The sequence below is a fragment of the Aythya ferina genome (genome assembly GCF_964211825.1).
Source record: "Aythya ferina genome assembly, chromosome: W".
In the NCBI taxonomy this organism is placed as follows: domain Eukaryota; kingdom Metazoa; phylum Chordata; class Aves; order Anseriformes; family Anatidae; genus Aythya; species Aythya ferina.
Window position 1 is genome coordinate 15,895,797 of NC_140313.1, and position 25,371 is coordinate 15,921,167.

A 25,371-nucleotide genomic window follows, 5' to 3' on the forward strand; every position below is an offset into this window, starting at 1 on the left:
GATTTTAAAATGGTAAATAACTTTTTAATGGCCACACTTCACTAAAACACTTATGCTGAATTTTGCCCACATCTACCTTTACACATTTGTTGTTGATATAAGCAATAGAGAACTTCAAAAACATACAAAAGGGCATTACTGAATAATTTAAAGATACTTATTTGCAATTAAAGTTTTGCCAAAAAACTATTGTGATCTTTTATGGCTGCTACAAAAATACTTAAGAATTATTCTGCAATTTTACAATGCTGTGGTGAAAGATTAAAAATAACCATCTCATTCTTATTTAGATAGTGGAAATGTCTATGTTTTCTTCAAAAGTACAATATGGTTACCATTAATTCTAAAAACTTGACAACATCTCTTTGCTATGCAAGCTACCACAACAAGGTTCCACGTACAGAACCTGTACACAAAGGGAAAAAGCAGGAAGAATAAAAAATTCAATAATTATGGTTATGCATGTAAAAATCTATAGCCATACAGTGAAAAAATACTACAAATCTATGTGAAAACAGAGGAGTAAAATTCTGTTACTGTATCAATTACTGCACTGCAGCACGTTTTATTTTTATTTTTATTTTTTTAATGTAAAACACTCCTTTTCTTGGTACATGCTGTTGCCAGTAACGTGGTTCATATTGGTAAACCCATAACTGCTACTCAGAGGCTGAGTACTGCACTAATTACAACTGCAGCCTCAGGTTATTTTGTATTGATGAAAATCATCAGCCTGTATTATGAAAAGGTAACAGGAATTTGTTTTCCCCAAACTGAACTCTGCTACCTTTTTCTTTCACAGCAAGCAATCTGAATGTTTGTGATAGGCAAAACTTACTATGGATAGTACAGAAGGGCTCTTAACTAGTGAGAATCTTTATCAATTTATTTAATAATCTGTAATTACTTTTATAAGTCTATATTATATTATAACCAAGAGATCCCATAAAGAAGCATATATGCTCCTCTCAACTAAGACAACTTTAGACATCAGGTTTCTGTTTTTTAATTATATTTTTTTTCTGATGATTTTATTTTAACAAATACCAAATAAATTAAAATTTATTAAAAACAAACAAACTTCTTTGCTATTGGGAAAGCCACATGACCAGGAAAAAAATGTTTATGATCACTGAAATATTTGTATTACCTATTAAAAATATGATGCTTTAATATAAATAGCATCAGAAATATCTAACAGACTAGTGACACAACTTCATTTGAGACTGCAGATCTATATGAAATTCTTGTTTTTATCATTTGGAGTTTTCCCTTGAAGCATTTTCAACTTTCTACTAATAACATATGTCATACAACCCCTCTATTCTCAAAGTGAATATATGAAATTCCCACTATAAAAGCTGCTCCTGGCCCTGAGAAATACAGTATTTCATCATTTGCTACAAAAATGTTCTGCACTCCAAGCTGCAGGCGTGACTTCTCCCAAATTTATCAATACCTATCTTAGCTCAAGATGTAGACTTTCATACAGTGAAGAAAACATCAACAGCGAAGAAAAAATGTGGGAAAATATTTCTGTTCAGAAAAATTCCAGTGGTGAAACAGCAAAAAGGCGTTTCCCATAAGAACAATTACTAACTAGATTCTGAGTTGTTAATCATTTCAGTTTAATGTTATTCCTGTACATTAAAATCTTTTGGAATACTGTTACTATTACTCACAAATCAAATAACATATTAGAGTTCTGCCAGATAGTTTCATAAAAGCAATATCCTACCATAAATTAAATTTGTGAAAGAAAATAAACATGAAGAAAGATTTACTTATTGAGGAACATGTTTTATAGATAAATATACTGAAAACACAGCAGGGTTTAATATTCCCCTAATTCCCCTATTTGTAAAAAAAAAAAAAAAAAAAAAAAAAAAAAAAAAAGTATAATATACAAACATAAAAAAAAATATTGTGAAGGAATGTGACATAATTACCCAGATTTGTACCCATTCACTCCTCAGATACTGGTGGCTATCTCCTTTTGACATAAACCTTTATATCTATTAACCCAGAGACATGCATATGTGGGCAGTTAGCCCAAGCAGAATAGTCATTCAGCTTTCCCAAAATTTAAACTATCATAAATTACCATTTGGACAGCATTAGAAAGAAATCGAAGCATACAAGGAATAAACTATAGTTTCTTTTTATATCAAAATGTACTCTTGAAAATGTGTTTGGCACAGTGCTATATTATATAGTTAACACTAAATATTGCAGGATACAGTAAAACCCTGGAGTTAACTTGTGTTTATATCCCTTAAGGGATAAAACTAAAGATACCAATTATTCAGAAATCAGCCTATACAAACTGTATAAACAATATCTTATGTCTTGAATTGAAAACCACTAATATAGTAAATATTACATAAAAGACTGCAAAATAATATAAATGGATTTAAACAGATCTTTACAATAAGAAATTCAAATGGAAACAGACAAGTAACAAAGAGAAGTAAAAAAATTTATTGCAGTATTCATTCCACCAGATTTGCTGGGGATCCCTTTTCTTGTAGTATTTCAGGGTGACCTAATACATCAAAATCTACATTTACAAAAACTCCTCCTGCAAATAGGTCAGAGATACTGCATGCTCCCCCCCCCTCCCCTCCCCTCCCCCCCCCCTTTTTTTTTTCCTTCAACAGAATAAATTATATATCCAGGAGATTATGCCATTTTACAGCCTGGAAAAACAATGCTTCCCTGGAAACTGGGCTAAGCTAAAGAAAGCCATCCGCTGCTAGGTTAAACTTCAAGAACACTTTATTAAGAACATTAACAGACTAATTTCCAACATTCACTTGTTTATTTTTATTTTTTTAACAGAAATTGTTTTTTTTTCAAGATATAAACATTTTTTTTGTTAAACTATAATACAGTGGGAGTAAAAATGAACTGAGAAGTTTCTGCTGCACAACAGCGAAGGAAGCTCCCACAAAAAATGTTTACCAAACATTTCCTTCTTGTTTTTTTTTTTTTTTTTTTTTTTTTTCTTCCTGTGTCCCAGGTCCCATTCTTACTTTTCATTTAACTGTTTGTTTCCAGAAAGTTGATATTTCAAGTTTTTGTGTTATTTCAATTCCTGCAAATTTGGCTGCATGTACAAATTCATTAGCTGGAAGTTCCATCCTTGGCAGCATACAGCGATCGTAAAGTCTGAACAACTTTATTAGTCAGCTTATTAGCACTTGTTAGAGCAATTTTTTTGTAAATAATGTCTGACTCTTTAATAGTGTCTACCCAAGGCACCAGTTTGCGGCCATCACGGCGCTTAGCCTCAGTCCAGGAGCCACTGTAGGAGCCTGCCATCCACTGAACACTGAAGCCATTGCTGGTTTTCTGTACTACTCTTGCAATTTGTGGTCGGTCTTTGTACTTTGGACAGCAAATAGCGATGACATCCATGACATCAACACTTTCATTCATCTGTGAAGCCAACTCTGTAGAGTCTGAATTTCGTTTTGACCTTCTCAATGACTAAAACATTGGGGGGGAAAAAAGACCAAGTGTTACACAAAAGAACTTTAGTGAAATTATTGCTTTTATTGCTTTTAATCCCTTGACGCCGGGAGTTGGGATTTCCCAGCACACATTCCATTGCCGGCAATGAGACGCACCGCGACCGCCAGCGCCAAGGGGTTAACATATCCTTGTAAAATCACATACTCTTAATTTGTACCCGTGTCTTTATCTCTTATTGATATATAAAATTATATATACACATGAATAATAAAGCTACATAAAAAAATGGCAACAATAAAAAGGATAACACACAGTACATTCCAAAGGAAAATTAATAAGTTTTTATGCTGGATAAATCTCATTTTCTATTTTTTTTTTATTATTGTCTTTTCTGTTAAACTTTCTACAAAAGTTGTATAAATGCTTAAGTAGAGAATCTCTATCTACAAAATGCTTTCATGTGGATTACATTACTTGGTGTACATTTAATATAATAGATTGACATTTATAAGCACATAAAAATCATTTTACGTAATACGCTGCGAAATACGTTGACTCCTCCTCCGCCTCACCCCTGAAGTGCCTCCTCCTCTATCCTCCCCATCACTTTCATCATCCTCTGTCTCAGCTGCATTGTTTTTAGGGCTGCCTCCTCCAAGCAGCGAAGTAATTGCTTTGTTCCGAGCATTTGTGCTAGCTGACACCTCTCCATCTTCTTCCTCTTCATCAGGATCCAAATGTTCCATAAGGAGTTTAAACTATACATTAAAAAAAAAAAAAAAAAAAAGATCCACACTGTAACTTTAAAAATAACCGTTGATATAACACTACATTAAATTAAATTAAATGGAAAGATAAGGAAACAGGGTAAAACATATGGCAGACAACTTCAAGCTTGAACAGCTCATGTGTTCCTGAAAGGAAATTGTGAGTTATCAGAATATCACATAAGATTACCAGGAACATAACATTTTGAAATGTTTGTCTAATTCATTAGCATCTACTTTCAAGTTTGTACTGTGTTAGCCAGTTTAAAAGAGTTATAGATTTTCTGCTGAGCAACTTTACTTACATCTAAGTACTGTTTTACTATACTTCTCTTCACTTCTTCAGTGATCTTAGAATTAGCCATATCACTCTGCAGAAAATCCAGAGTTTGTTTTGGATGGAAATGCACTCCTGTCTTCCTGTTTATCGCTTTATCATAAACTTTTGCAGATTCAGATGGAGAATATTTCTGAATTTTACTGTTTAAAGAAAACAAGAAAGAAGAGTTTTTAAGGAAATTCTAAAATAATTTCAAGGAAAAGCTTTTAAAATCTTCAATATAAGCAGTCATACTTTCATTATTTCATCTACAATAGACAACCTAATAAAAAATTAATCATTGCTTTTTCTAAGACAAAGTTTCTGTTTCATTACATTCAATGTGTTACATTTATGATTTTTCTCTTACATAAATCTATTGCTTAAACAATTAGTTACAATAACTTTTTTAAAAAACTTCCAAACTTAATCCTTACAAAGAACCCACTAAATTACAAGATCAGGCTATTATCTAAGTATCCTTACCTATCAGAGAATCCACAGAGGTTCTTTAAATGCTGTTTCAGCATCAAAAGTAATAATATGCCTTGCGAGACATTTGCAAATTCAATTAAAGGAGCTGAATTTTCTGGTAAACATTTCATCACAGCATTTATATCATTTTCTTCATCAGAATCTGAATCAAAGTCTACTCGTTTCCGTAATCTCCGAGGCTTAGAAGCTTCCTCTTCACTTTCACTCTCACTACCACTGTTACTGTCACTCTCAGCCTCCTCGTCTGATGAAGACTTTCTTTCCTTTTTTTTGTCTTTCACCATAGACTGTGACAGAAAGAAATTAACACACGTTCCAAAATTAGGGTAAAGTAGCATCATGTCTGTTTTTAGAAAATCTTTCCAAAATCATAATTGGCTGAAATCAGCAAGAATTCCCTGAACAATATAACAACAACAAATAATTCAGAACTCGATATTCAAAGATTAAAATTATTTATGGAAAAAAGATGCTCAATTTCCCCCCTGACCCTGACCCCCACCCCAAAAGAACTGATCCAAAGACTACTCCCCCCCCCTCCCCCCAAGTGGGAGGTACTCCACTGACACTGGTGCCCAATCTGAAGAATCTGTCTTTTTCTACCAGATCAAAAATCAACTTTGGTGGGGTGAGAACACAAAGCAGTGTACTTTCCAGGCATCAGCTCTGACTTGTAATTAGTATCAGATTGGAAATTCTTGGAATGGGTTTGCTTCTTAACAGCTTGGACCTTTTATCATTAATCATTAAAGTTGTCCAGGAAATGAAGAAGTCTGAGAAACAGAGGTCTTTTTCTTACAGGGTTGTGTATTGCCGTAACAACAGATATTATACCATGACTGGGGTTCTTAAATACCACCATATGAAATGAAATACAGCACACTTTTCTTGCAGTAAACAATGTATTTAAAGTCTCTCAGGTGACACACATGCAACTACCATCAGCTACTTGAGAACAAAAAGAATTAAACAGCAAACTGGATTTTATTATTCAAACAATCACAATAAACCAGTATTTCATGATGATTCCAGGTTCATGTACTTCCAGATGCATGCAATTTATTATTATTCAGAAATATTAGGAAATGATAGGTATTTAATAATGAGATCTCAAAATTTTCTTTCTTTTTTAATAATGTAAGCAGAAACGTAAGGAAAGGTTTTTAATTAGTGTCTTCCAGATCCATGCCAGAACAAAAAGGGTTATTTGTTTGTTTGTTTTTTAACTAATGATTACAAAGTAATGCTGCTCATCCATATCATAATAATGGTACTGTACTCACTGAAAAATTGACCAAATTATAGAGAAGCTTATGTTGCCACCATAATATAGTAAACTATAAAGACACATACCTCTTTAAATGACTGTAGTAGGTTGCTACCAGAAACTGATAGTGTAATGTCTATATGATGCATTATAAACAGTGGCTCTTCCTGTGTTTGATAAGGAAAACATGCTAGATTGTCTGCTATGTACAAGAGCATATTCACCTCTGTTTTCTGGAAGTTAAGAATAAATACAAAATTATAAGCGTACCTATAAATACATTGGATTTATACTCTTATCATATTTTCCTAACAGTCTAGAGCAAAAAAATATAACAAATTTTATTTTAGATATCTTCCACCTGACACTACAGAACATATGTAAAATTTAGCCATAACTTACATTATTTTTGATCAATCCAAACTGGGTATATAGAAAGATATAGAATGATGCAAAAATAACAAATATTATATATGTAAATACCTCATATTGCAAAGCAAAGCAAAACACAATAGGGAAACAAAGTTATCAATATTTATGTCATAAAAATACATTGTGAAAGGAGAATTTAAGCTTGTACTGCTATTTGAATTTCTTTTGAGGTGAAAGAAATGTGATGCTTACTGCAGTATCATCAAAGAGGTTGAGTAAAGAAATTAAAAATGCTCGTCTGTGTTGACGGTTTCCTCGAATCAGAGAGTATAGGTGTGAACACAATGCACTGGATGATTCATCGTGTCTAAAACCTCTTACAGGATCCTTTGGGCAGGTATTGATCGCCTGTTGCACCTGGTAAGACATCTTCATACCAGCCACTGCTTTCATCTGAAAAGTATTTATTTTTATTTAAACCATTGCTTTCAAGCAGTGAAACTGAAACATATAATATCTTTTTTTGCAGTGGAAAATTAAACAAATGCCTGTTAACAGAAACTACAAACTTTTTTTTTTTTTTAGCTTATTTCCTTTTAAGTGGCTGCTCATCCGAAGTTTAACTTTCAAACATGCACTGCAGTGATACTACCTCTTGAGTTGGCAAACATTAAAACAGAATTTGTGGCAGAAATCAAAGTGTCTTGTGAACTGCTTTCACCATTCATTCTATGTTAGAAACATATACAGCTAATCTATTTACCAACTGCAGCAAAGTATTCCAACTTAAACTACTTTCAAGAATACTGAAATGTTCATACATGAACAGAATATTTTACCAAATGTGTATGCTTATGTCAGCTATAGTGAAACCAATACTGAGTCCATATTAGTGCAAAATAACCAACAAAAAATGAGATTTTTATTTTTTTATTTTTTTGCAGATATCCTAGAATTTCCAACAACTTCCTATGCTATGCTCCTTCAGCTCAGATTACAATTCATAAAGCCTCAATATCCTAAAATCCTATTTTGAACGTGTTCTTCTCCCTAGTCTACTGATAGAGGTAAGTTGTTGCTAAACATTACAAAACACCTGTCCTTATCTCTTATCAAATAAATGTTCGTGTACTATTCACTGTGCAAAACATTGTGAACTATAAATTAAAGACAATTTTAGACTGGAAGAGATGCTTCAAATTATTACATCCTATTACATTATTTCTATTTCTAACAACAGAAATCTCTGATCGGGGAAAGAGTCAGGATCTTCTTTACAGCTGCTTATAGTTAATTTGTTACTTGATACTATTTTTCTGCAGCTGAGGCATATTCAAGTGTTTGCTATCAGCAAACAGTATTCTGTAAAATTTTAATTTAGAATTACTTACATGAATGAACCCAGCATATTTTTTGTCTATTTCCACCAACTGCTGGTCAGCTTTGTTTCTCATAGAGGGCTCTGGATCTGTGCCCATAGCAATTAAGTATGGCACACACTTGAAAAAAAAAAAAGAAAAAAAAAAAAAAAAGAATTATTCAGAGTCATTGTACCACCTCTTTCTCACTCTATCTTTGTTCTTCCATTGTTCTTCCAGTCAGAACACTGTTGTTCTTGTATTCTGACTACTGCAGGAACTAGAATAGGAAACTATGCAACTTCACCACCTGACTACTTTTTGCAAGCACATAGTGCAATATACAAGAAAGACCAGCATTACAAATAATGATAGAAGTTGTGCAAGGTTTCAGGTAGCATTCCTATTTCTCTCAAATTCGAAAGTCAATTTACAGTACAAAAAATGCCATTAAAAAAAAAACAACAAACAAGCACACAACTTATGACTGAACATGCATGATGGGTGCAGCATTAAAAATTATAAAAAATATTATGTAAGCAAAGAATAATGGAGATGATGACTGAAGACAGTTCCAACATTGGCTCTGGAATTTCATAGTGTTTGGAGGATATGGGGATTGAGGTGGAGGCAAGCTAACGCAGTTTCCAGTATAAAGAAACAAAAGAAGGGAAAGGCCTGGCATACACCTGAAATTATAACAGAAAAGTAATACTATCTATCCAATGTCGTCCCCCCCCAAATACTATTCCCCCCCCCCCAAAAAAAAAAAGCCTACCATACCTGAACAGGATGGATGAGACCCTGGTTTAATGTCAGTGCAATGACGTTTAGAGAAAAGTGGCGTACACTGGACTGGGTATGAAAGAAAGCCTCAAGGACCTGTTTGAGATATAGTTGCATGATGGAACTACTCATCCCTGAGGAAATATCACCCATTTCTTTCAGGTCTTCCTGTTTTGCTACTTTTTTCCCTGTAAAAAGGACAAAAACAATAACACTCACCACAGTATAATCATTTACTTTGCCATTAGTTGATGCATAGTGATCTTTAAGCTTTACAATATATACACATTTAATCTGTCTTAGAATGTGTTTATGATCTCATGAAATGTAGAACAATCTGATGGTAAATATTCTTCAAGAAAACTGAAGACATGACCTTAATTATACTCTTTTTCCTTAAAAAAAAAAAAAAAAGTTTTTAATTTAAATTTTTTCTTATTATTTCTTATTTTGTATCTGCAAATTAACCTTAGAGAAGATTTCGATGAAAAGCATTACTAATATCATTACAGCAATTATGTATTCTGGATTGCTTCCAGAATTTATACATCTTGAAAGTTAATAATAACCTACACTTCTCAATACACCTATGCACATAATGTTTTTTGAAAATTCTCCTAGGATACTTTGCATACAGTATTACTGATAGATAACAATCTTAAGTGATTCAGTTCACATACATAACTGTATGAAAAAAGTTAGATTTTGAATGCCTCATTAGCACAGAAGAATTTAACACTTACACTCTCTGTCTGCCTGCTGCATACGTGTATCCTCCTCTTGCAAGTAGGTCTGGAGGTTTTTTAACACCTGGATTTTTAAGTTTACTGAACAGTTCTTATCTGAAAGAATGCTGTTGTACAGAGTCTTTACTTCCTGTTCAAACATTAAGCTTGGGTGCTGTATAAATGCAAATCCTAAGGGGGGGGGGAAGAGGAAATATTCCACATTATCATCTAGAAATTATATTTCTATTTTTTAAGTCTTGTTTCAAAATACAGGTATGAAATTTATCCCCTCCCAATTCCTACAACAGAATAACTTTTTCTAATCCAAACAGTATTGCTTTTTCATATGGACACCATCCAAAACTTATAAGGAGTTCTATCAGCCATGAAAGCAATACTCTTGATAAAGACAGGGTGCTGACCTAGGGAAGCTGCAGTAAGAAGAGTCATACAGGTCTGGAAGCAGTGTAGTGGTCAGTACCTGAATAATTAGGAGCTCTCCAAGGAACCATCAAGGAACAAAAATCAAAATGTTATATCCTCGACTTGCCTTGCAAGTACACATTGGGAAGAGAACCATAATCAGACCTTAAAAGACTTACAGTTAAGCTTAATCATATAATCCTAGAATCATCAAGGTTGGAAAAGACCTCCAAGATCATCTGGTCCAACCATCACCCTACTACCCCGACGTCACCCACTAAACCATGTCCCTAAGCACCACGTCCAACCACTACTTAAACACCCCCAGGGATGGTGACTCCACCACCCCCCTGGGAAATCCATTCCAATGCCTGACTACTCTTTCTGAGAAGAATTTTCTCCTAATTTCCAACCTAAACCTACCCAGCACAAGCTGAAGCTATTCCCTCTAGTCCTATCACTGGTTATCTGTGAGAAGAGGCTGAACACCAGCTCCCCACAACTTCCTTTGAGGTAGTTGGAGAGAGCAATAAGGTCTCTCCTGAGCCTCCTCTTCTCCAGACTAAACAACCCCAGTTCCCTCAGCCGCTCCTCATAGGACCTGTGTTCCAGGCCCTTCACCGGCTACATAGCCCTTCTCTGGACAGACATGTTCCAGGGCCGCGATGTCCTTATTGTAGTGAGGGGCCCAAAACTGAACACAGTGCTTGAGGTGTGGTCTCACCAGAGCAGAGTATAGGGGGACAATCACCTCCCTGGTCCTGCTAGCTACACTATTCCTGATACAAGCCAGGATGCTGTTGGCCTTCTTGGCCACCTGGGCACACTGCTGGCTCATGTTCAGGCAAGCATCAATCAGCACCCCCAGATCCTTTTCCTCTGCACAACTTTCCAGCCACTCTGCTCCAAGCTTGTAGCGCTGCATGGGGTTGTTGTTGTGGCCAAAGTGCAGGACCCAGTACTGAGCCATGTTGAACCTCATCCCATTGGCCTCTGCCCATTGACCCAACCTGTCCAGGTCCCTTTACAGGTTCTTCCTACCCTCCGACAGATAGACACTTCCCCCCAACTTGGTGTCGTCTGCAAACTTGCTGAGGGTGCACTCAATTCCCTCATCCAAGTCATCAATAAAGATATTAAAGAGGATGGGCCCCAACACCGAGCCCTGGGGAACACCACTGGTGACCAGTCACCAGCTGGATTTCACTCCGTTCACTGCTGCTCTCAGGGCCCAGCTGTCCAACCAGTTTTTAACCCAGCTAAGGGTGTAGCTGTCCAAGCCATGGGCTGCCAGCTTCTCCAGGAGAATACTGTGGGAGACCGTGTCAAAGGCCTTGCTGAAGTCTTGGTAGACTACATCAACAGCCTTTCCCTCATCCACCAGGCAGGTCACCTTATAGAAGGAGATGAGATAGTCAGGCAGGACTTGCCTTTTATGAACCCACGCTGACTGGACCTGATCCCCTGGTTGTCCCGCAGATGCTGTGTGATTGCATTCAAGATGACCTGTTCCATCACCTTTCCTGGCACCGAAGTCAGGCTGACAGGCCTGTAGGTCCCTGGGTCCTCCTTACAACCCTTCTTATAGATGGGCATCACATTAGCAAGTCTCCAGCCATCCGGGACCTCTCCAGATGACCATGACCACTGATAGATGATGGAAAGCGGACCAATAATCACATCCGCCAACTCCCTCAGCACCCTTGGGTGAATCCCATTTGGCCCCATGGACTTGTGACAGTCCAGGTGGAGCAGCAGGTCTCTGTTTCCACCTGAATTGTGAGGTGGTTCTTCTGTTCCCCATCCAAGATTTCCAGGTCGGGAGGCTGAGTACCCTAAGGATAAGTGGTCTGGCTAGTAAAGACAGACGTAAAGAAGGCATTAAGAACCTCAGCCTTTTCCATATCCTCTGTAGTCATGTTCCCGCCTGCATCCAGTAAAGGATGGAGATTCTCCTTGGCCCTCCTCTTGTCGTTAATATATTTATAAAAACATTTTTTGTTATCCTTAACCATAGTGGCCAGGTTCCCTCAACAGGAGTGACACATCCCAAAGCAAAGGCTAAGCCTGTTAAGTGTCCTTACTGAAAGGACACACAAATAATTACTGATAGGAAAATATGCATTCTTTACGCGACATCTTTATTTTGTATAAATGTGGAAATAGCTTGCTAGTTCTTTTCACCTTATTGCTTCATACAAATGTTGAATGATTTGACAACTTGGCTCAATTGCCTGTAAGGTAAAATTTTGCCCTGTCTACCACATGTCCACACATACAACAGCTAACCCCAAAATAGAACCAATATGTAGATGAGATCAATATATCACTTAAAGCAGTGTTCTGAGGTTTAATTAAAATAAAGATCGAGGTGCTTACAGGCAGAGGAAGAAAAATCTGAAAAAAAAATATTGATAGGCACCCCCACCTTCTCCCCTTCCCCCAAACTGATCAGAGTTCAGTCTCTAAGTTAGCAACATTGTTGGCTAATGCAATATTGTCAACATCCATGAGTAAAGTAATTATGTCTATGGTTAGCATGGTAGCCCATGTCCCATGTGCAATATCCTGTATAGGACAATTACATTTGACTAAACTACAGAAAGTGTTGTGCACCTTGATGCAATGCCTAGAAAAACTCCAGTTAGTCCAGAACACCATGGCATTGCTGCTGCAACTAAGACAACTCTAAAGCCATTAATTCTGCTCAGCTGTCTGAAATGGATTCTCACAGAATTTCAAATCAAGATTAAGTCTTGGTTCTTATCCTCAGAGCCCTTACTAGTCATCTAAAAAGCCACCAAAACAGCAGCATAAGAAGGCAAATTATTGTCCATAGTTAAACTATAGCTCACAGTTAAATTATAGCTAGCTCACACACGAGAGAACTTTCTTTAGACCAAGCCATAAACATGAACTGAACTCTTCCAGAAACCAAGGCCTATCTGCCCAAATGGTTCTGCCCAAAAGGTTCTCTCACAGGTACAGATTCTGTCCTTGAGCAGAAGACAAATGTGATATAAACCACTCAATGGCAGTTCATGCATTACTGCAAGTCACTGAGATACCACACTAATGGCTTCAGATAAATAATCGATTTAAAATTGAAATACAGTCAAAATCCTAAAAAGAACAGTGATATTTAGGCTATGTCATCATCTCAATGTCTAGTGAAATCTCACAGAACAACCCCCAGTTGTTACAAACTGCCATAATTCCCTTAACTCCTGCAGAAGATCTGGCCCTTCACTTAGAATGCTCAAGATTTTTCCAGCCCTTTATCTAGTTATTCTTTAACCATGCCTTGAGGACTGAAAAAACAAACAAACAAACAAACACCAAAAAAAAACACAAAAAAACCCACAAGATTTGGAGCTAAAAAATACTTGCATCTCCACTACTTTTGAAATCCACTGCTTTTTAAAACTTGGACACGCATCAAAAAGGCATTCACTGTCAAAAGCATCCACTCTACTGCAGAAGTATACAACTAGCATCCCTTTGACTTCATTTCTATAGCAATTTCTCAAATAAAACATGTAGTAAAGTTTGATTTTAAATAAATTCCCTGCCACCACATAAATACATAAATTCCTGCTATAATGCATAGATGTTTACTATAGCAGAATAATAAAAATTATTAATATTTCTTACCCAGGCCAATAATGGCTTTTGTCTGTACTTCTTCATCTGAATGCTTTGTGAAATACATCAGCAGTTCAAGTACTTTATCCTTAATGTTAACCTGAGTAAATTGCAACAAAAATAACAACTGTTTGAGGATGAAACGGATGCTTTTTAATCTCTTATGAAAACCATAAATATCAAAAAGAAAAGAGAAACACAATCTTACTACATAGCCTTTGCACATATTTACAGACCAAAAAACATCCTTTTATGCATTATGAAAAAACAGCACTGAGCAACTAGGAATACTGTGTTTTCAAATAAAAGTGGAACATTCAATACACATAAGACTTGGAGAGTAAATACAAGTTATTTTACCTTACTGTTGCCCTTAAAATCTTCCTGATCAAAATCAAAATGCCGACATAGAGCTCCAACAGTGAAAAGTGATCTGAGGAGTGCTGGTTTATTGGCAGTAAGTATTGTACTGTTGGGATCTTCTTGGTGTTGACTTTTTAATTTTGAAAGCGCACCTACAGTAAGATAAAAGTTTTAATGACAGTATATAAACAGGGTGCATCCCTAAGACTTGTAGTCATAACTGAAAAGTGAAACTTACATGTTGTGACTTGACTTCACTTACCATAGTATCTATTAAAACAGGCCCACACAAATTTATAGTTCTGAGTGACTTTATTCACAATAGCGCCAAGACAGCTCACACAATACTGAACAACCTAGGAGCAAGAGAGAACAAATGAATTACATACTTAGAAATTAAAATTGAGATTTTTGTGGAGATATGTAGAACTAAAACAAACACTCTAGCAGTCTATCTCCTAGACTGCTCTGAAAACCTGCCCAAAGTCATAATCATTAAAATATAGCAACAACACATACAAACTCCAGTAAACCAAGAACATTGTTTATTTCATGGCTCATCGGTCCTACGACCAGCATAAGCAACTTCATAATGAAGATAGACTTCCATTAAATCAAAACCATGTATGTCACAACATAAAACTAAGTCAACAACTGAATATTAGCAATTAAAATCTTACCGTCATGCCATATTTGATGATGAGTTTCATGAGGTCTTCCTCAATAGTGGCAAGGAAGGTCTCACTTGGGTGCTCCATTAGCGGCACTACAAGCTCTAAGATTTTTGCAACATTACAGATCACCATGAAATCATTCTGGGTCTGAAACAACAGTGTTTATAGCATTTAACATTTCTGTATATGTTACATATAAACTGTCTGTAACTGTTATTAATATGCACTGATAGTCACAAAATCCCAGCTCTTATGTAAGATATCACTAAGGTATTTAGTAAAGATTTAGAATGTTATTCATATAGTTTATGTATGATATTAAATTACTTATTATTATGAAAGCTAGTTCTTGTTTTTTTTATGGAACCTCCAGAAAAAATAAATCTGTAGAAGCAGAATTTCACCTTTCATCAAGGCTGCATGCACACCTGAAAACTTTTGATCCTGATAATTTTATTATATATATATATATACATGTATATATATTTAAAGAGTCCTACAACAAATCTACAGAATGCTTCTTGATGCACACTAGAGAACACACAACACCTGGCAACAGGTATCAGCAACAAATAAAGTTGTGCTATGGCTGAATGTGGCTTAAACAAAATAGACAATAATGTGCACTAACATAGAAATTACAATTAAAACGATTACTAGTTTGCATAATCATGAATTTATATATATTGTGAGAAATCTACAGAAAACATTTTTTATATTTAAATATACAACCTGATACAAATGGACTTTTTTTTGACAAATCAGGCTCACTGATCACGATAGGATAATTCCCATATGCTACAATCAAGCTATTTAACATATTCAAGTTGACAGTGGTGAATTTATTCTACAATTCATCTCAACCTGTGTAAGAACAAAAGCGATGTAACCCACTAAAGAGATATTGCAGCAAATAAATGATCTGATACCCCTTTCCTATACTGTTAGACAGGAAACAGCTCTAAAAATCTGCTGGAGATGTGCCTAGAGAGTGCTTCAGGACCGAATCCAGAAAATCATAGGACCATAGAATATCCCAAGTTGGACAGGACCCATAAGGATCATCGAGTCCAACTCCTGGCACCACACAGGTCTACCCAAAAATTCAGACCATATGACTAAGAGCACAGTCCAGACGCTTCTTAAACTCCAACAGGCTTGGTGCCTTGACTACAACCCTGGGGAGCCTGTTCCAGCGTGCGACCGCCCTCTCGGTGAAGAACCTCTTCCTGAAGTCCAGCCTAAACCTCCCCTGCCTCAACTAGTCACCATTCCCGCGGGTCCTATCACTGGTGATTAAGGAGAATAGGTCGGCACCTGTCCCTCCACTCCCCCTCGCGAGGAAGCTGTACACTGCGATGAGGTCTCCCCTCAGCCTCCTCTTCTCCAGGCTGAACAGGCCAAGTGACCTCAGCCGCTGCTCATGTCTTCCCCTCTAGGCCCTTCACCATCTTTGCAGCCCTCCTCTGGACACTCTCCAAGAGTTTCATGTCCTTTTTGTACTGTGGGCCCCAGAACTGTACATGGTACTTGAGGTGAGGCCGCACCAGTGCAGAGTAGAGTGGGACAATCATTTCCCTCGACCAACTAGCACTGCTGTGTGTTGTGGTTTAACCCGGCCGGCAGCTAAACACCACACAGCCATTCGTTCACTCTCCCCCTCCCTCTCTGGGATGGGGGAGAGAAATGGGAAAGTGAAGCCTGTGGGTTGAGATAGAGACAGTTTATTAAGACAGGAAAAAATAATAATAATGATAATAGCACTATTACTAATAATGTGTACGAAACAAGTGATGCACAATGCAATTGCTCACCACCCGCTGACTGATGCCCAGCCTAACCCCGAGCATCCGGCCCCCCCTCCCCCGGCTAGCCACCCCTATATATTGTTCAGCATGACGTCAGATGGTATGGAATACCCCTTTGGCTAGTTTGGGTCAGCTGTCCTGGGTCTGTCCCCTCCAAGATCCTGCTGCACCCCCAGCCTGCCTGCTGGCAGGACAGAGCGAGAAGCTGAAAAGTCCTTGGCTTAGTGTTAGCACTGCTCTGAACAATTAAAACATCAGCATGTTATCAACACTCTTTTCATAGAATCATAGAATATCCTGAGTTGGAAGGGACCCATAAGGATCATCAAGTCCAACTCCTGGCACCACACAGTCCAAACGCTTCTTAAATTCAGACAGGCTTGGTGCTGTGACTACTTCCCTCAGGAACCTGTTCCAGTGTGCGACCACCCTCTCAGTGAAGAACTTCTTCCTGATGTCTAGCCTAAACCTCCCCTGCCTCATTCCTGCGGGTCCTATCAGTGGTGATTAAGGAGAATAGATTGGCGCCTGCCCCTCCACTCCCCCTCATGAGGAAACTGTAGACTGCAGTGAGGTCTCCCCTCAGCCTCCTCTTCTCCAGGCTGAACAGGGCAAGTGACCTCAGCTGCTCATATGTCTTCCGCTGTTTTCATCCTAATCCAAAACATAGCACCCTACCAGCTACTAGGAGGAAAATTAACTCTATTGTAGCTGAAACCAGGACACCGTGCTTGATGCACCCCAGGATACGGTTGGCCCTCCTGGCTGCCAGGGCATACTGCTGGCTCATATTCAGCTTGTTATCAACCAAAACCCCCAGATCCCTCTCTGTGGGGCTGCTCTCCAGCATCTCGTTACCCAGTCTGTATGTATAGCCAGGGTTGCCCCGTCCCAGATGCAGGACCCAGCACTTGCTCTTGTTAAACTTCATGCGGTTGGTGATCACCCAGCTCTCCAATCTGTCCAGATCTCTCTGCGAGGCCTTTCCACTCTCAGCAGAGTCTACAACTCCTCCAATTTTGGTGTTGTCGGCAAACTTACTTAAAATACCTTCTAGTCCTACATCCAAATCGTTTATAAAAACATTGAAGAGAACTGGAGCTTTGGGGTACCTCACTAGTGACCGGCCACCAGCCTGATGCAGACCCATTTTCCACAACCCTTTGAGCCCTGCCCATCAGCCAATTGCTCACCCATCAGAAGATGTTTTTGTTTAGCTGTATGCTGGACATTTTATCCTGTAGGATCCTATGGGAAACTGTCAAAATGCTAGGATATACGTACAAGCTCACCTGGTAACAAGTACTCTCAAACCTGTCCTTCCCAGGGCAGCTGACCTAATGCAATAGCGTGCTGCCACCCACTCAGCCATGCTCTCCTTTTAGCCATGGCTGCATGATCTGCTTTGCTCCTTCTGCCAGATAAAGGATTTATCACAACCTTCACTAAGACAACTGTGCTACTCAAAATAACAAAAAGCTCCACAATGTTTCAGAGGAGGAGGAGGCACTTTATTGGAGCGCATGGTTTAGCATTATAGCTCTCTACTATTTTTGAGAGGTAAACTGTCTTATGCAGGGCACAAAAGACCTGCATAAGTGAAAGCTAGGGAAGGCAGAAGTGAGGTGCTGAAGAGGACAGAGCAGGACATTTTCCTTCTGATATGTTTACTATACATGAAGTCATCCTGTATCATGGAACCATACATTTAGTCTTAATATTCTTAAGTTAAATCTTACCTACTTTTAAGAATGTGACTGCAAAACAAAAAAAAATTGAGGAATGATTTTGTAACAGGTGAAAAAGTGGTTTTCAGTCCTCAAGGGAAAGAGGCGGTAAAGATTTCAATTTCATTTGGCTGTAAAACGTGGAGGTAGATGATGAGGAACAGCATCTTAGAAGCTACAGAGATCATACTAGAGGACCTAGTATCTTTAGAAGATATGATGTTCATGAAATAGAAACACAATTTTATTTCTCTTTTCCTACCTTCAATTTCATTAAGCTTGCAAGACAGCCATTTATTTCTATGCTTAATTATCTTGGGGAAAAACAAGGCTAATATTCTTATTTTCTCTACTTACACTACATTTAGTGGTGAGGTATGGCTGCATGGTCATGGCATGTTTGACCATTAGCTGGGGCCTGATTTTGCTGAATAAGTACAAAGTGGTTATGCAAGCAACCAAGCGACCAGAATTCACACCTTTGTTGTCGGAATCTGCAAAAATTAGAAAATACACAAAAGATATTAGATTTAAGCATTGTTTGATCAATTAAAAACATATGGCCTAAGTATCATATGAATATCTTTCATGACATATCTTTCAAGATCAGTAAAGAATATTCTTGTATATTCTTATTAGATAAGAGTATTAGAAATGAGAACATAATGTATTATCATTTGTATAGGATCACAAAATATGTGAAATAAGAAGCAGAGATGCTTCAAAGACATTAGTATTTTTTAAATATTTTCTGTATACAGAACATTGGCCCTGGCAACGATTCCTATTACAACTGTGGAACATATTAAGGCAAATAAAGCATTTCATATTTGTTTTTGTTTTAGTGATCTAAAAGTTTTAACAAATTATTTTAAAAGTAGTTCTGTTATTGTGGTTAACTAAAGAAAACTTAGGGAAGCTTTATTATGATGCAGTGCTCAAAAGTTCATAATGAACTGAAATGCAATAATTCACTATCACTAGTTTTGTGATAGGAATTCTGTAACAGTAAGTTTTCATGATAGTAATTTTAACAACCACTGTTAAAGTATTATAAAAATTCAAAGCAGTTTAGCTACTGGATTCTAAATAGTATTACCTGATAAAGATTCCTCGTATTTAATGATGTGCTCAACCAAATTGTCAACAAGTTGAGTACAGGCTTTCTTCACAGGTTTATATGAGGCATCCTCTTCTGACTTCAACAGCTATAGCAGATGAAAGAGAAAACAATTTAGTAGTAAGGGTGCATTAATTTACACTGGATACATACTGTTTTTATAATAATTACTACAGGTACACAAGGATTTTGCATTACAAAAGAATCTCTATTTTCTCCATAAAAGCTACACTGTGAAGAAATAATTAAAGGAAGTTAAAAAAAAATCAAAATGCTAGAGAATTAAAGAAAAAATAACTGCAACAAAAGAACAGAAGTCAGCAGTTCTCCTGATTTTTGTACTGGAATGAAAGCTAACTTTGTGCTTCATGAAATTATGAGGAAAACAATAATCTAGAAATACTTGCTACCAGTAAGTAATAGAAGGCTTTTAAAAATGCTTAAGAAAAAAGTGCAAAGGCAAAAAGAATGTTTTTGACATCATACAAAAGAAAAAAATCAAATGAAGATGAAACATTTTTATGAACATTGTAATCAGTTTGAGCCTTCTTTTCTACAAAAAAAAATTGGGGACTGAAATTATGTCCCTGAAGATGCTTTAATATCTAACAAGAATTGAAGTCATACTGTAGCCTTTTCTTCAGTGCAGGCATTAATCATCGAACCACAGAATGGCTTGGGATGGAAGGCACCTTAAAGATCACCTAGTTCCAACCCACCCTGCCAGGGGCAGGGATGCCACCCACTAGATCAGGTTGCCCAGAGCCTCATCCAACCTGGTCTTGAACCTTTGCAGGGATGGGGCATCCACAACTTCTCTGGGCAACCTGTTCCAGTGCCTCACCATCCTCTGAGTGAAGAATTTCCTCCTAACCTCTAATCTAAATCTCCCTTCTTTTAGTTTAAAACCATTTCCTCTTGTCATTCATTATCTGCCCAAGCAAAAAGTTGTTCTCCATCTTTTTTATAAGCTCCCTTTAAGTATTAAATCAATTGAATCGAGGGACAATCCCCTCCCTCGACCTGCTGGCCACTCCTCTTTTGATGCAGCCCAGGATGCAGTTGGCCTTCTGGGCTGCAACTGTGCGCTGCCGGCTCATGTCAAGCTTTCTGTCCACCAGAACCCCTGAGTCTTTCTCTGCAGGGCTGCTCTCAATGAGTTCTTCTCCCAGTCTGTGCTCCTGTCCAGGATTGCCCCAACCCAGGTGCAGCACCTTGCACTTGGCCTTGTTGATCCTCGTTAGGTTCACATGGGCCCACTTCTCAAGCTTGTCCAGGTCTCTTTGGATGGCATCCCTTCTTTCTCTTGTGTCAGCTGCACCACTCAGCTTGGTGTCATCTGCAAACTTGCTGAGGGTTCACTCAATCCCACTGTCCATGCCATTGATAAAGATATTAAACAGTATTGGTCCCAAGAACGACCCCTGAGATACAACACTCATCTCCGGCCTCCACTTGGACATAGAGCCATTGACCACCACTCTCTGGGTGTGACCTTGAAGCCAATCCACCCTTCAAATCCATCTCTCTCCAATTTGGAGATCAGGATGTCATGTGGGAGCGTGTCAAAGGCCTTACAGAACTCCAGGTAGATGACATCAGTCAGTCTTCCCTTGTGAACTGATGCAGTCACTCCATCATAGAAGGCCACCAGATTGGTCAGGCACTATTTGCCCGTGGTGAAGCCTTGCTGGCATTAAGGGGCATGCTAATTTACTTGGCTACCTATTTTCATAACACTCCAGGGTAAAGTAAACATTTTTGAGATCTCTAATTCCCCCATTCCTGCTTTTGTTATTTTTGCTTGAAAATTAACCGGTGCATAGAAGATGCAGAGGAGAAAGTTAACACAGGCTAACAGATATAAACAAAGAAAGCTCATTTCTTAGAAAAAAATGAAAGTAAAATATGTAGAAGTAAGCAATACTCCAAACATTCACTCTTTTTATAAACTGTGTAACTAATATATTAGATATTATTAGAATATATACTTATCTGCCATTGAAAAAATAAATCTACATTGTACCAGATGTTCATTTCAGAATTAAGAACATGAAGTCCACAGATAAAGTAATGTCACTAATTACTGAGGACACCATTAAATTAAAAACAACAAAAACAAACAAACAACAAAAACCTGCCCAAAATACAAACCAAAGCGTGAAGTATTTTTAAAATAGATCATAGAGAAATACAGAAACTAATGTCAGAGACAAAGAAAATCACAGCAATAAAGATTAAAAACAAACAAACAAAACCCAAAGTCATGTGTTTAAAAGGGCATTAATTGAATTTGTCTACTGAATGGATTGCTCTCGTAGTCCCCCTCCAATGTATTTTAGCATCAAAAGAAATGTTAATATTCTTGTGACAATTGTGCCATACATTCAAAATTCATTGCTTACATTTTGAAGAAGCTGTTCAAACCAATCATACCCTGTATCTCTACAAGCTGCAACCTAAAAGCAGTATTGAGAATAAACTGGTTAAAAAAGGAACCTGAAGAAATATTACTTCAATAAATATATTATCTTTAAAGAACAGTAAACATGCATAGATATTGTTTTTTTTTGTTTTGTTTTTATGCATTCAGTACAATGATTTTATATCTTTGGAGATTAGAAACCATTTTCTGCGTTTGAAAAAACTTCTCATCAGGTTTTGTAGAATGACATTTTGTACAGATTAAAGCATAAATACAAGCCTGACATATCAAAAATGAACACGTGTGTGTGCGTATATGTGTACATACAAACTTTTAATATAAACAAACCAATCTTTAACTCTCATTATATCTCAAGAACAGCTCACAAGTGCTCTAAAGTAGAATTAGTAGGAGAACTGAGTTAAGATTGCTTAACTTTCCAGTCTGGAAAAATGCATACTACACTATAATTTAGTAAAAATATTGAAAAGCAGGATAGAGTTTAAACACAATTTAAAATAGTGAAATGAGTACTTATTTGATCTTTATACCTTTGTTAAATCGATATGAAAACACTTTCTCAGCACAGAGATTTTGCACAACACATTTTCACTACAGAAGTATAAGCATTTTATTTGAAACAGATTTTTGAGACATGCTGTTTAATTCACTGCTCCTAGAAAGTATATGCAATTCTGCAGATATTAGTTTACTCTAGTTGACCCTGTATTTGTTAAAAAAGCTTATTAATCTTTCAAAATAAACATTATCAATTGTTAAGGAAAACTTTCTTTTAAGAGACAATTTCTTAGCTAGGCTTAACTATACACTGCTACTAGTATTTGCTGGAAAATGTTATACGTAATAGAAATTTGTTCTGTTAACTGAACAAGTGTTTTATACAACTTGGATATAATATGGTCCCAGTTATCATTGCCAGCATATTAGTGAGCATTTAAAGTTTCCTAAAGCTTGATCCATCAGATGAATAATTCTATCATATATTCAGTGTCAGGAGATACATAAAGACAACTATCTGATAAGTAAGATACTTGTATATTTTTTGCTTTCTAAAAGACTACAGACAATATTTCAAAGATACTAAAAACATAATCAAGCTTTGCATGCAACCTCATTCAAATTTGTATAACATACCACATCAGTGATGTTTAAAATTTTTCTGGTCATTGCTTCTCTGTCATGGTGTGGAGTTGGAGTAAACCAGAGCTTCTGGAATGTCTCATTTACTAATTTCTGAAGGAAAAAAAAAGAAAAAAGTATTAGCATAAATAAATAAGCTTATCTTGGCACATAGGTATTATCTCTAATATACCCATACAATAGATTTGTTGATGATATGTGCCTTTTCATGAGGAATTATTAAAACTAAGTGAGATCGTTGTAGAGAATGTTATCTGAGAGACCCAGGTATACTATTACAGGAGTTATACTGGCCTCTAAACAAGTAAAGTACCAAATGATCACTGGGAACTGATGCTACAGAAAATTGAGTTAAAACTTTCCTGCACTGATTTGCATTCCTCAGGAAAACATAGTACCCTGAAAAAATAACAACTGAACACAATATTATGATTTCTATAGCAGAATTAGCAGCAGTGGTAGATTACTTTGGAGTTTTCAAAACAATTGTGACAAGGAGAGAACCCCAAATCTCTCTAGCCAAACTTAGGAAGTAGGTTCCCTTCCAATGTTTTTGGATGGTGGAAAATATGGAACAGAATGAAAGTGAACTATATTATCCTGCATTACTTATAAAGCATACAGATATAAGAATTTCTCCTCGACTATGGAAACATTGAAAATACATTGTAGACACTGCCTGAGGTTGTCGGAAAGGCAAGGGAAAGAAGGAGAGAACAAGGTCATCCTCCCTGCACAGCAGCACCTTGGATCCTACATCTCGATTAACAGTCTTCTTTGAAAGCCACTTGGCATTAATGTGTCTCAAGCGGTAAAAATATATGCTGAAACTTGAAAATTGCATATTTCATATCCCACTGGAAGTGTGATACAAAATTATTACACGGGGAATGCTTAATTACCCAGATATTTTAAAATTATTTTGCTGAATCAAACAAAAACATCAGTATCAGGTTTATGATTTATCATATAATCTTAATTTGGTGTCATTCTGCATACACATTGCACAAAGAGTAGAATATGGTCACATAAGTAACATTTCAGGGGGAATAAGTGATTCATTAAACATTCAAAATTAATGCAAAAGAAGCACACACAAATATTTCATAATGTTTTATATGCAGAACATACGTATCTGGCATATACTAATGTCAAGAACTTAATTTTGACCTAAAGCTTATTTTGTTTGCAGAAAGGATTTTTATATGCCAATTTTACTTGTTAGAAAAGAGAATACCCAGAGACGATACTTACAAGCAGAAAAAAAATCTAGAAAACATACATATTTTTTTTAAATCTTTTGATTGCCAGCAAAAAAAATAATGAAGAAAACAAGAGAAAGAAAAACAAGTCAGCAATGTAGGAAGTCAAGATATTTGTTCTCTCAAAAAATGACAAGTAAATAAAAATAATAAATCTTACAACGAAGCAATGAAATAGTGGTGTGTTGTTTGTTGTTTGATTTTTTTTTTTTGGTCAAAATACAGAAACACTAAAACAATTATAATTAAAATCCCGACAAATGTTTTATTCTACCTTAATGCCTTCTTCATCATTGACTCTCCGAATCATTTTCACACACATCTCTGTAATTTTGGGAAATGTTGGTTGTTCGATGCAGATATCCCTAAGTATCTTTATGACTCTTTTTCTGACACTGATACCAGTATCCTGTGAGAAGAAAAGTATTACAGTCTTGAAAACAAATCCAACACATGAATTAGTTTGTGTTATATGAACTAATATTTGAAGATGAACCAATCAGACTTGCAAAACGTATTTAGAAAAGGCAGTTAAAATATTCTAGAGTGCAAGGTCAGCATAACTTGTGCCACTTAACTGCAATGGTTCTAAGGGCCTGGCTGAGCACCCAGAATGCTGAAAATGCTTCCTCCGCTTATACCCTCTGATTTAAGAGCTCATGATGTTGCTAATGTGTAATTCCACTTCAAGAGCTTACAAGTTAGATGTAATGATGCTTTAACTACGTTGTTGGAACACACAAGACCCTTTGCAGATCTGGACAGTAATACTTCAAGCCTTTGGATAAAGCTTATGGATAAGCCTATGTAGCAAGTCTTTTCCATTTTCCTAGGCTTCATCTAAGGAGATAGATGAGGAGTTTCATTTCATCTTATTCAAAACCCATTTAATCTGAATGGCAGGATGAATTATTTTATGCATGCTGTCCTGGTTTGAGTTAGAACAGAGTTAATTTTCTTCCTAGTAGCTGGTAGAATGCTGTGTTTTGGTTTGGGATGAGAAGATTGCTGATAACACCCCGATGTTTTAATTGTTGCAGAGCAGTGCTTACGCTAAGCCAAGGACATATCAACTTCCTCTGTCCAGCCAACGGGCAGGCTGGGGGTGCAGCAGAAGCTGGGAGGGGACAGACCCAGGACAGCTGACCCAAACTAGCCAAAGGGGTATTCCATACTATCTGATGTCATGCTGAA

General features: G+C 36.9%; 1 protein-coding gene across 11 annotated transcripts in view; it reads right to left on the bottom strand.

Annotated features, from left to right (window-relative positions):
• Nucleotides 1-2,760: 2,760 nt before the first annotated feature.
• Nucleotides 2,761-25,371, bottom strand: part of LOC311426254 (nipped-B-like protein) — a 186,335-nt gene continuing 163,724 nt past the window's right edge. For 9 of the 11 annotated variants that reach the window (XM_084502458.1, XM_084502459.1, XM_084502457.1 and 6 more), the window contains 18 exons: nucleotides 24,452-24,586; nucleotides 22,910-23,008; nucleotides 21,735-21,788; nucleotides 19,309-19,417; nucleotides 18,567-18,703; nucleotides 14,681-14,821; nucleotides 14,263-14,356; nucleotides 13,998-14,152; nucleotides 13,647-13,737; nucleotides 9,585-9,758; nucleotides 8,839-9,029; nucleotides 8,089-8,196; nucleotides 6,950-7,150; nucleotides 6,412-6,558; nucleotides 5,050-5,345; nucleotides 4,550-4,724; nucleotides 4,050-4,235; nucleotides 2,761-3,492 (listed from right to left, as the gene is read on the bottom strand). In XM_084502458.1, coding sequence (XP_084358584.1) covers nucleotides 3,127-3,492; nucleotides 4,050-4,235; nucleotides 4,550-4,724; nucleotides 5,050-5,345; nucleotides 6,412-6,558; nucleotides 6,950-7,150; nucleotides 8,089-8,196; nucleotides 8,839-9,029; nucleotides 9,585-9,758; nucleotides 13,647-13,737; nucleotides 13,998-14,152; nucleotides 14,263-14,356; nucleotides 14,681-14,821; nucleotides 18,567-18,703; nucleotides 19,309-19,417; nucleotides 21,735-21,788; nucleotides 22,910-23,008; nucleotides 24,452-24,586 — 2,859 coding nt within the window. In that variant the 3' untranslated portion in view covers nucleotides 2,761-3,126. Of the gene's footprint in view, nucleotides 3,493-4,008; nucleotides 4,236-4,549; nucleotides 4,725-5,049; nucleotides 5,346-6,411; nucleotides 6,559-6,949; nucleotides 7,151-8,088; nucleotides 8,197-8,838; nucleotides 9,030-9,584; nucleotides 9,759-13,646; nucleotides 13,738-13,997; nucleotides 14,153-14,262; nucleotides 14,357-14,680; nucleotides 14,822-18,566; nucleotides 18,704-19,308; nucleotides 19,418-21,734; nucleotides 21,789-22,909; nucleotides 23,009-24,451; nucleotides 24,587-25,371 lie in introns of all 11 variants that reach the window. The other 2 variants (XM_084502467.1, XM_084502466.1) reach the window with 2 other exon arrangements.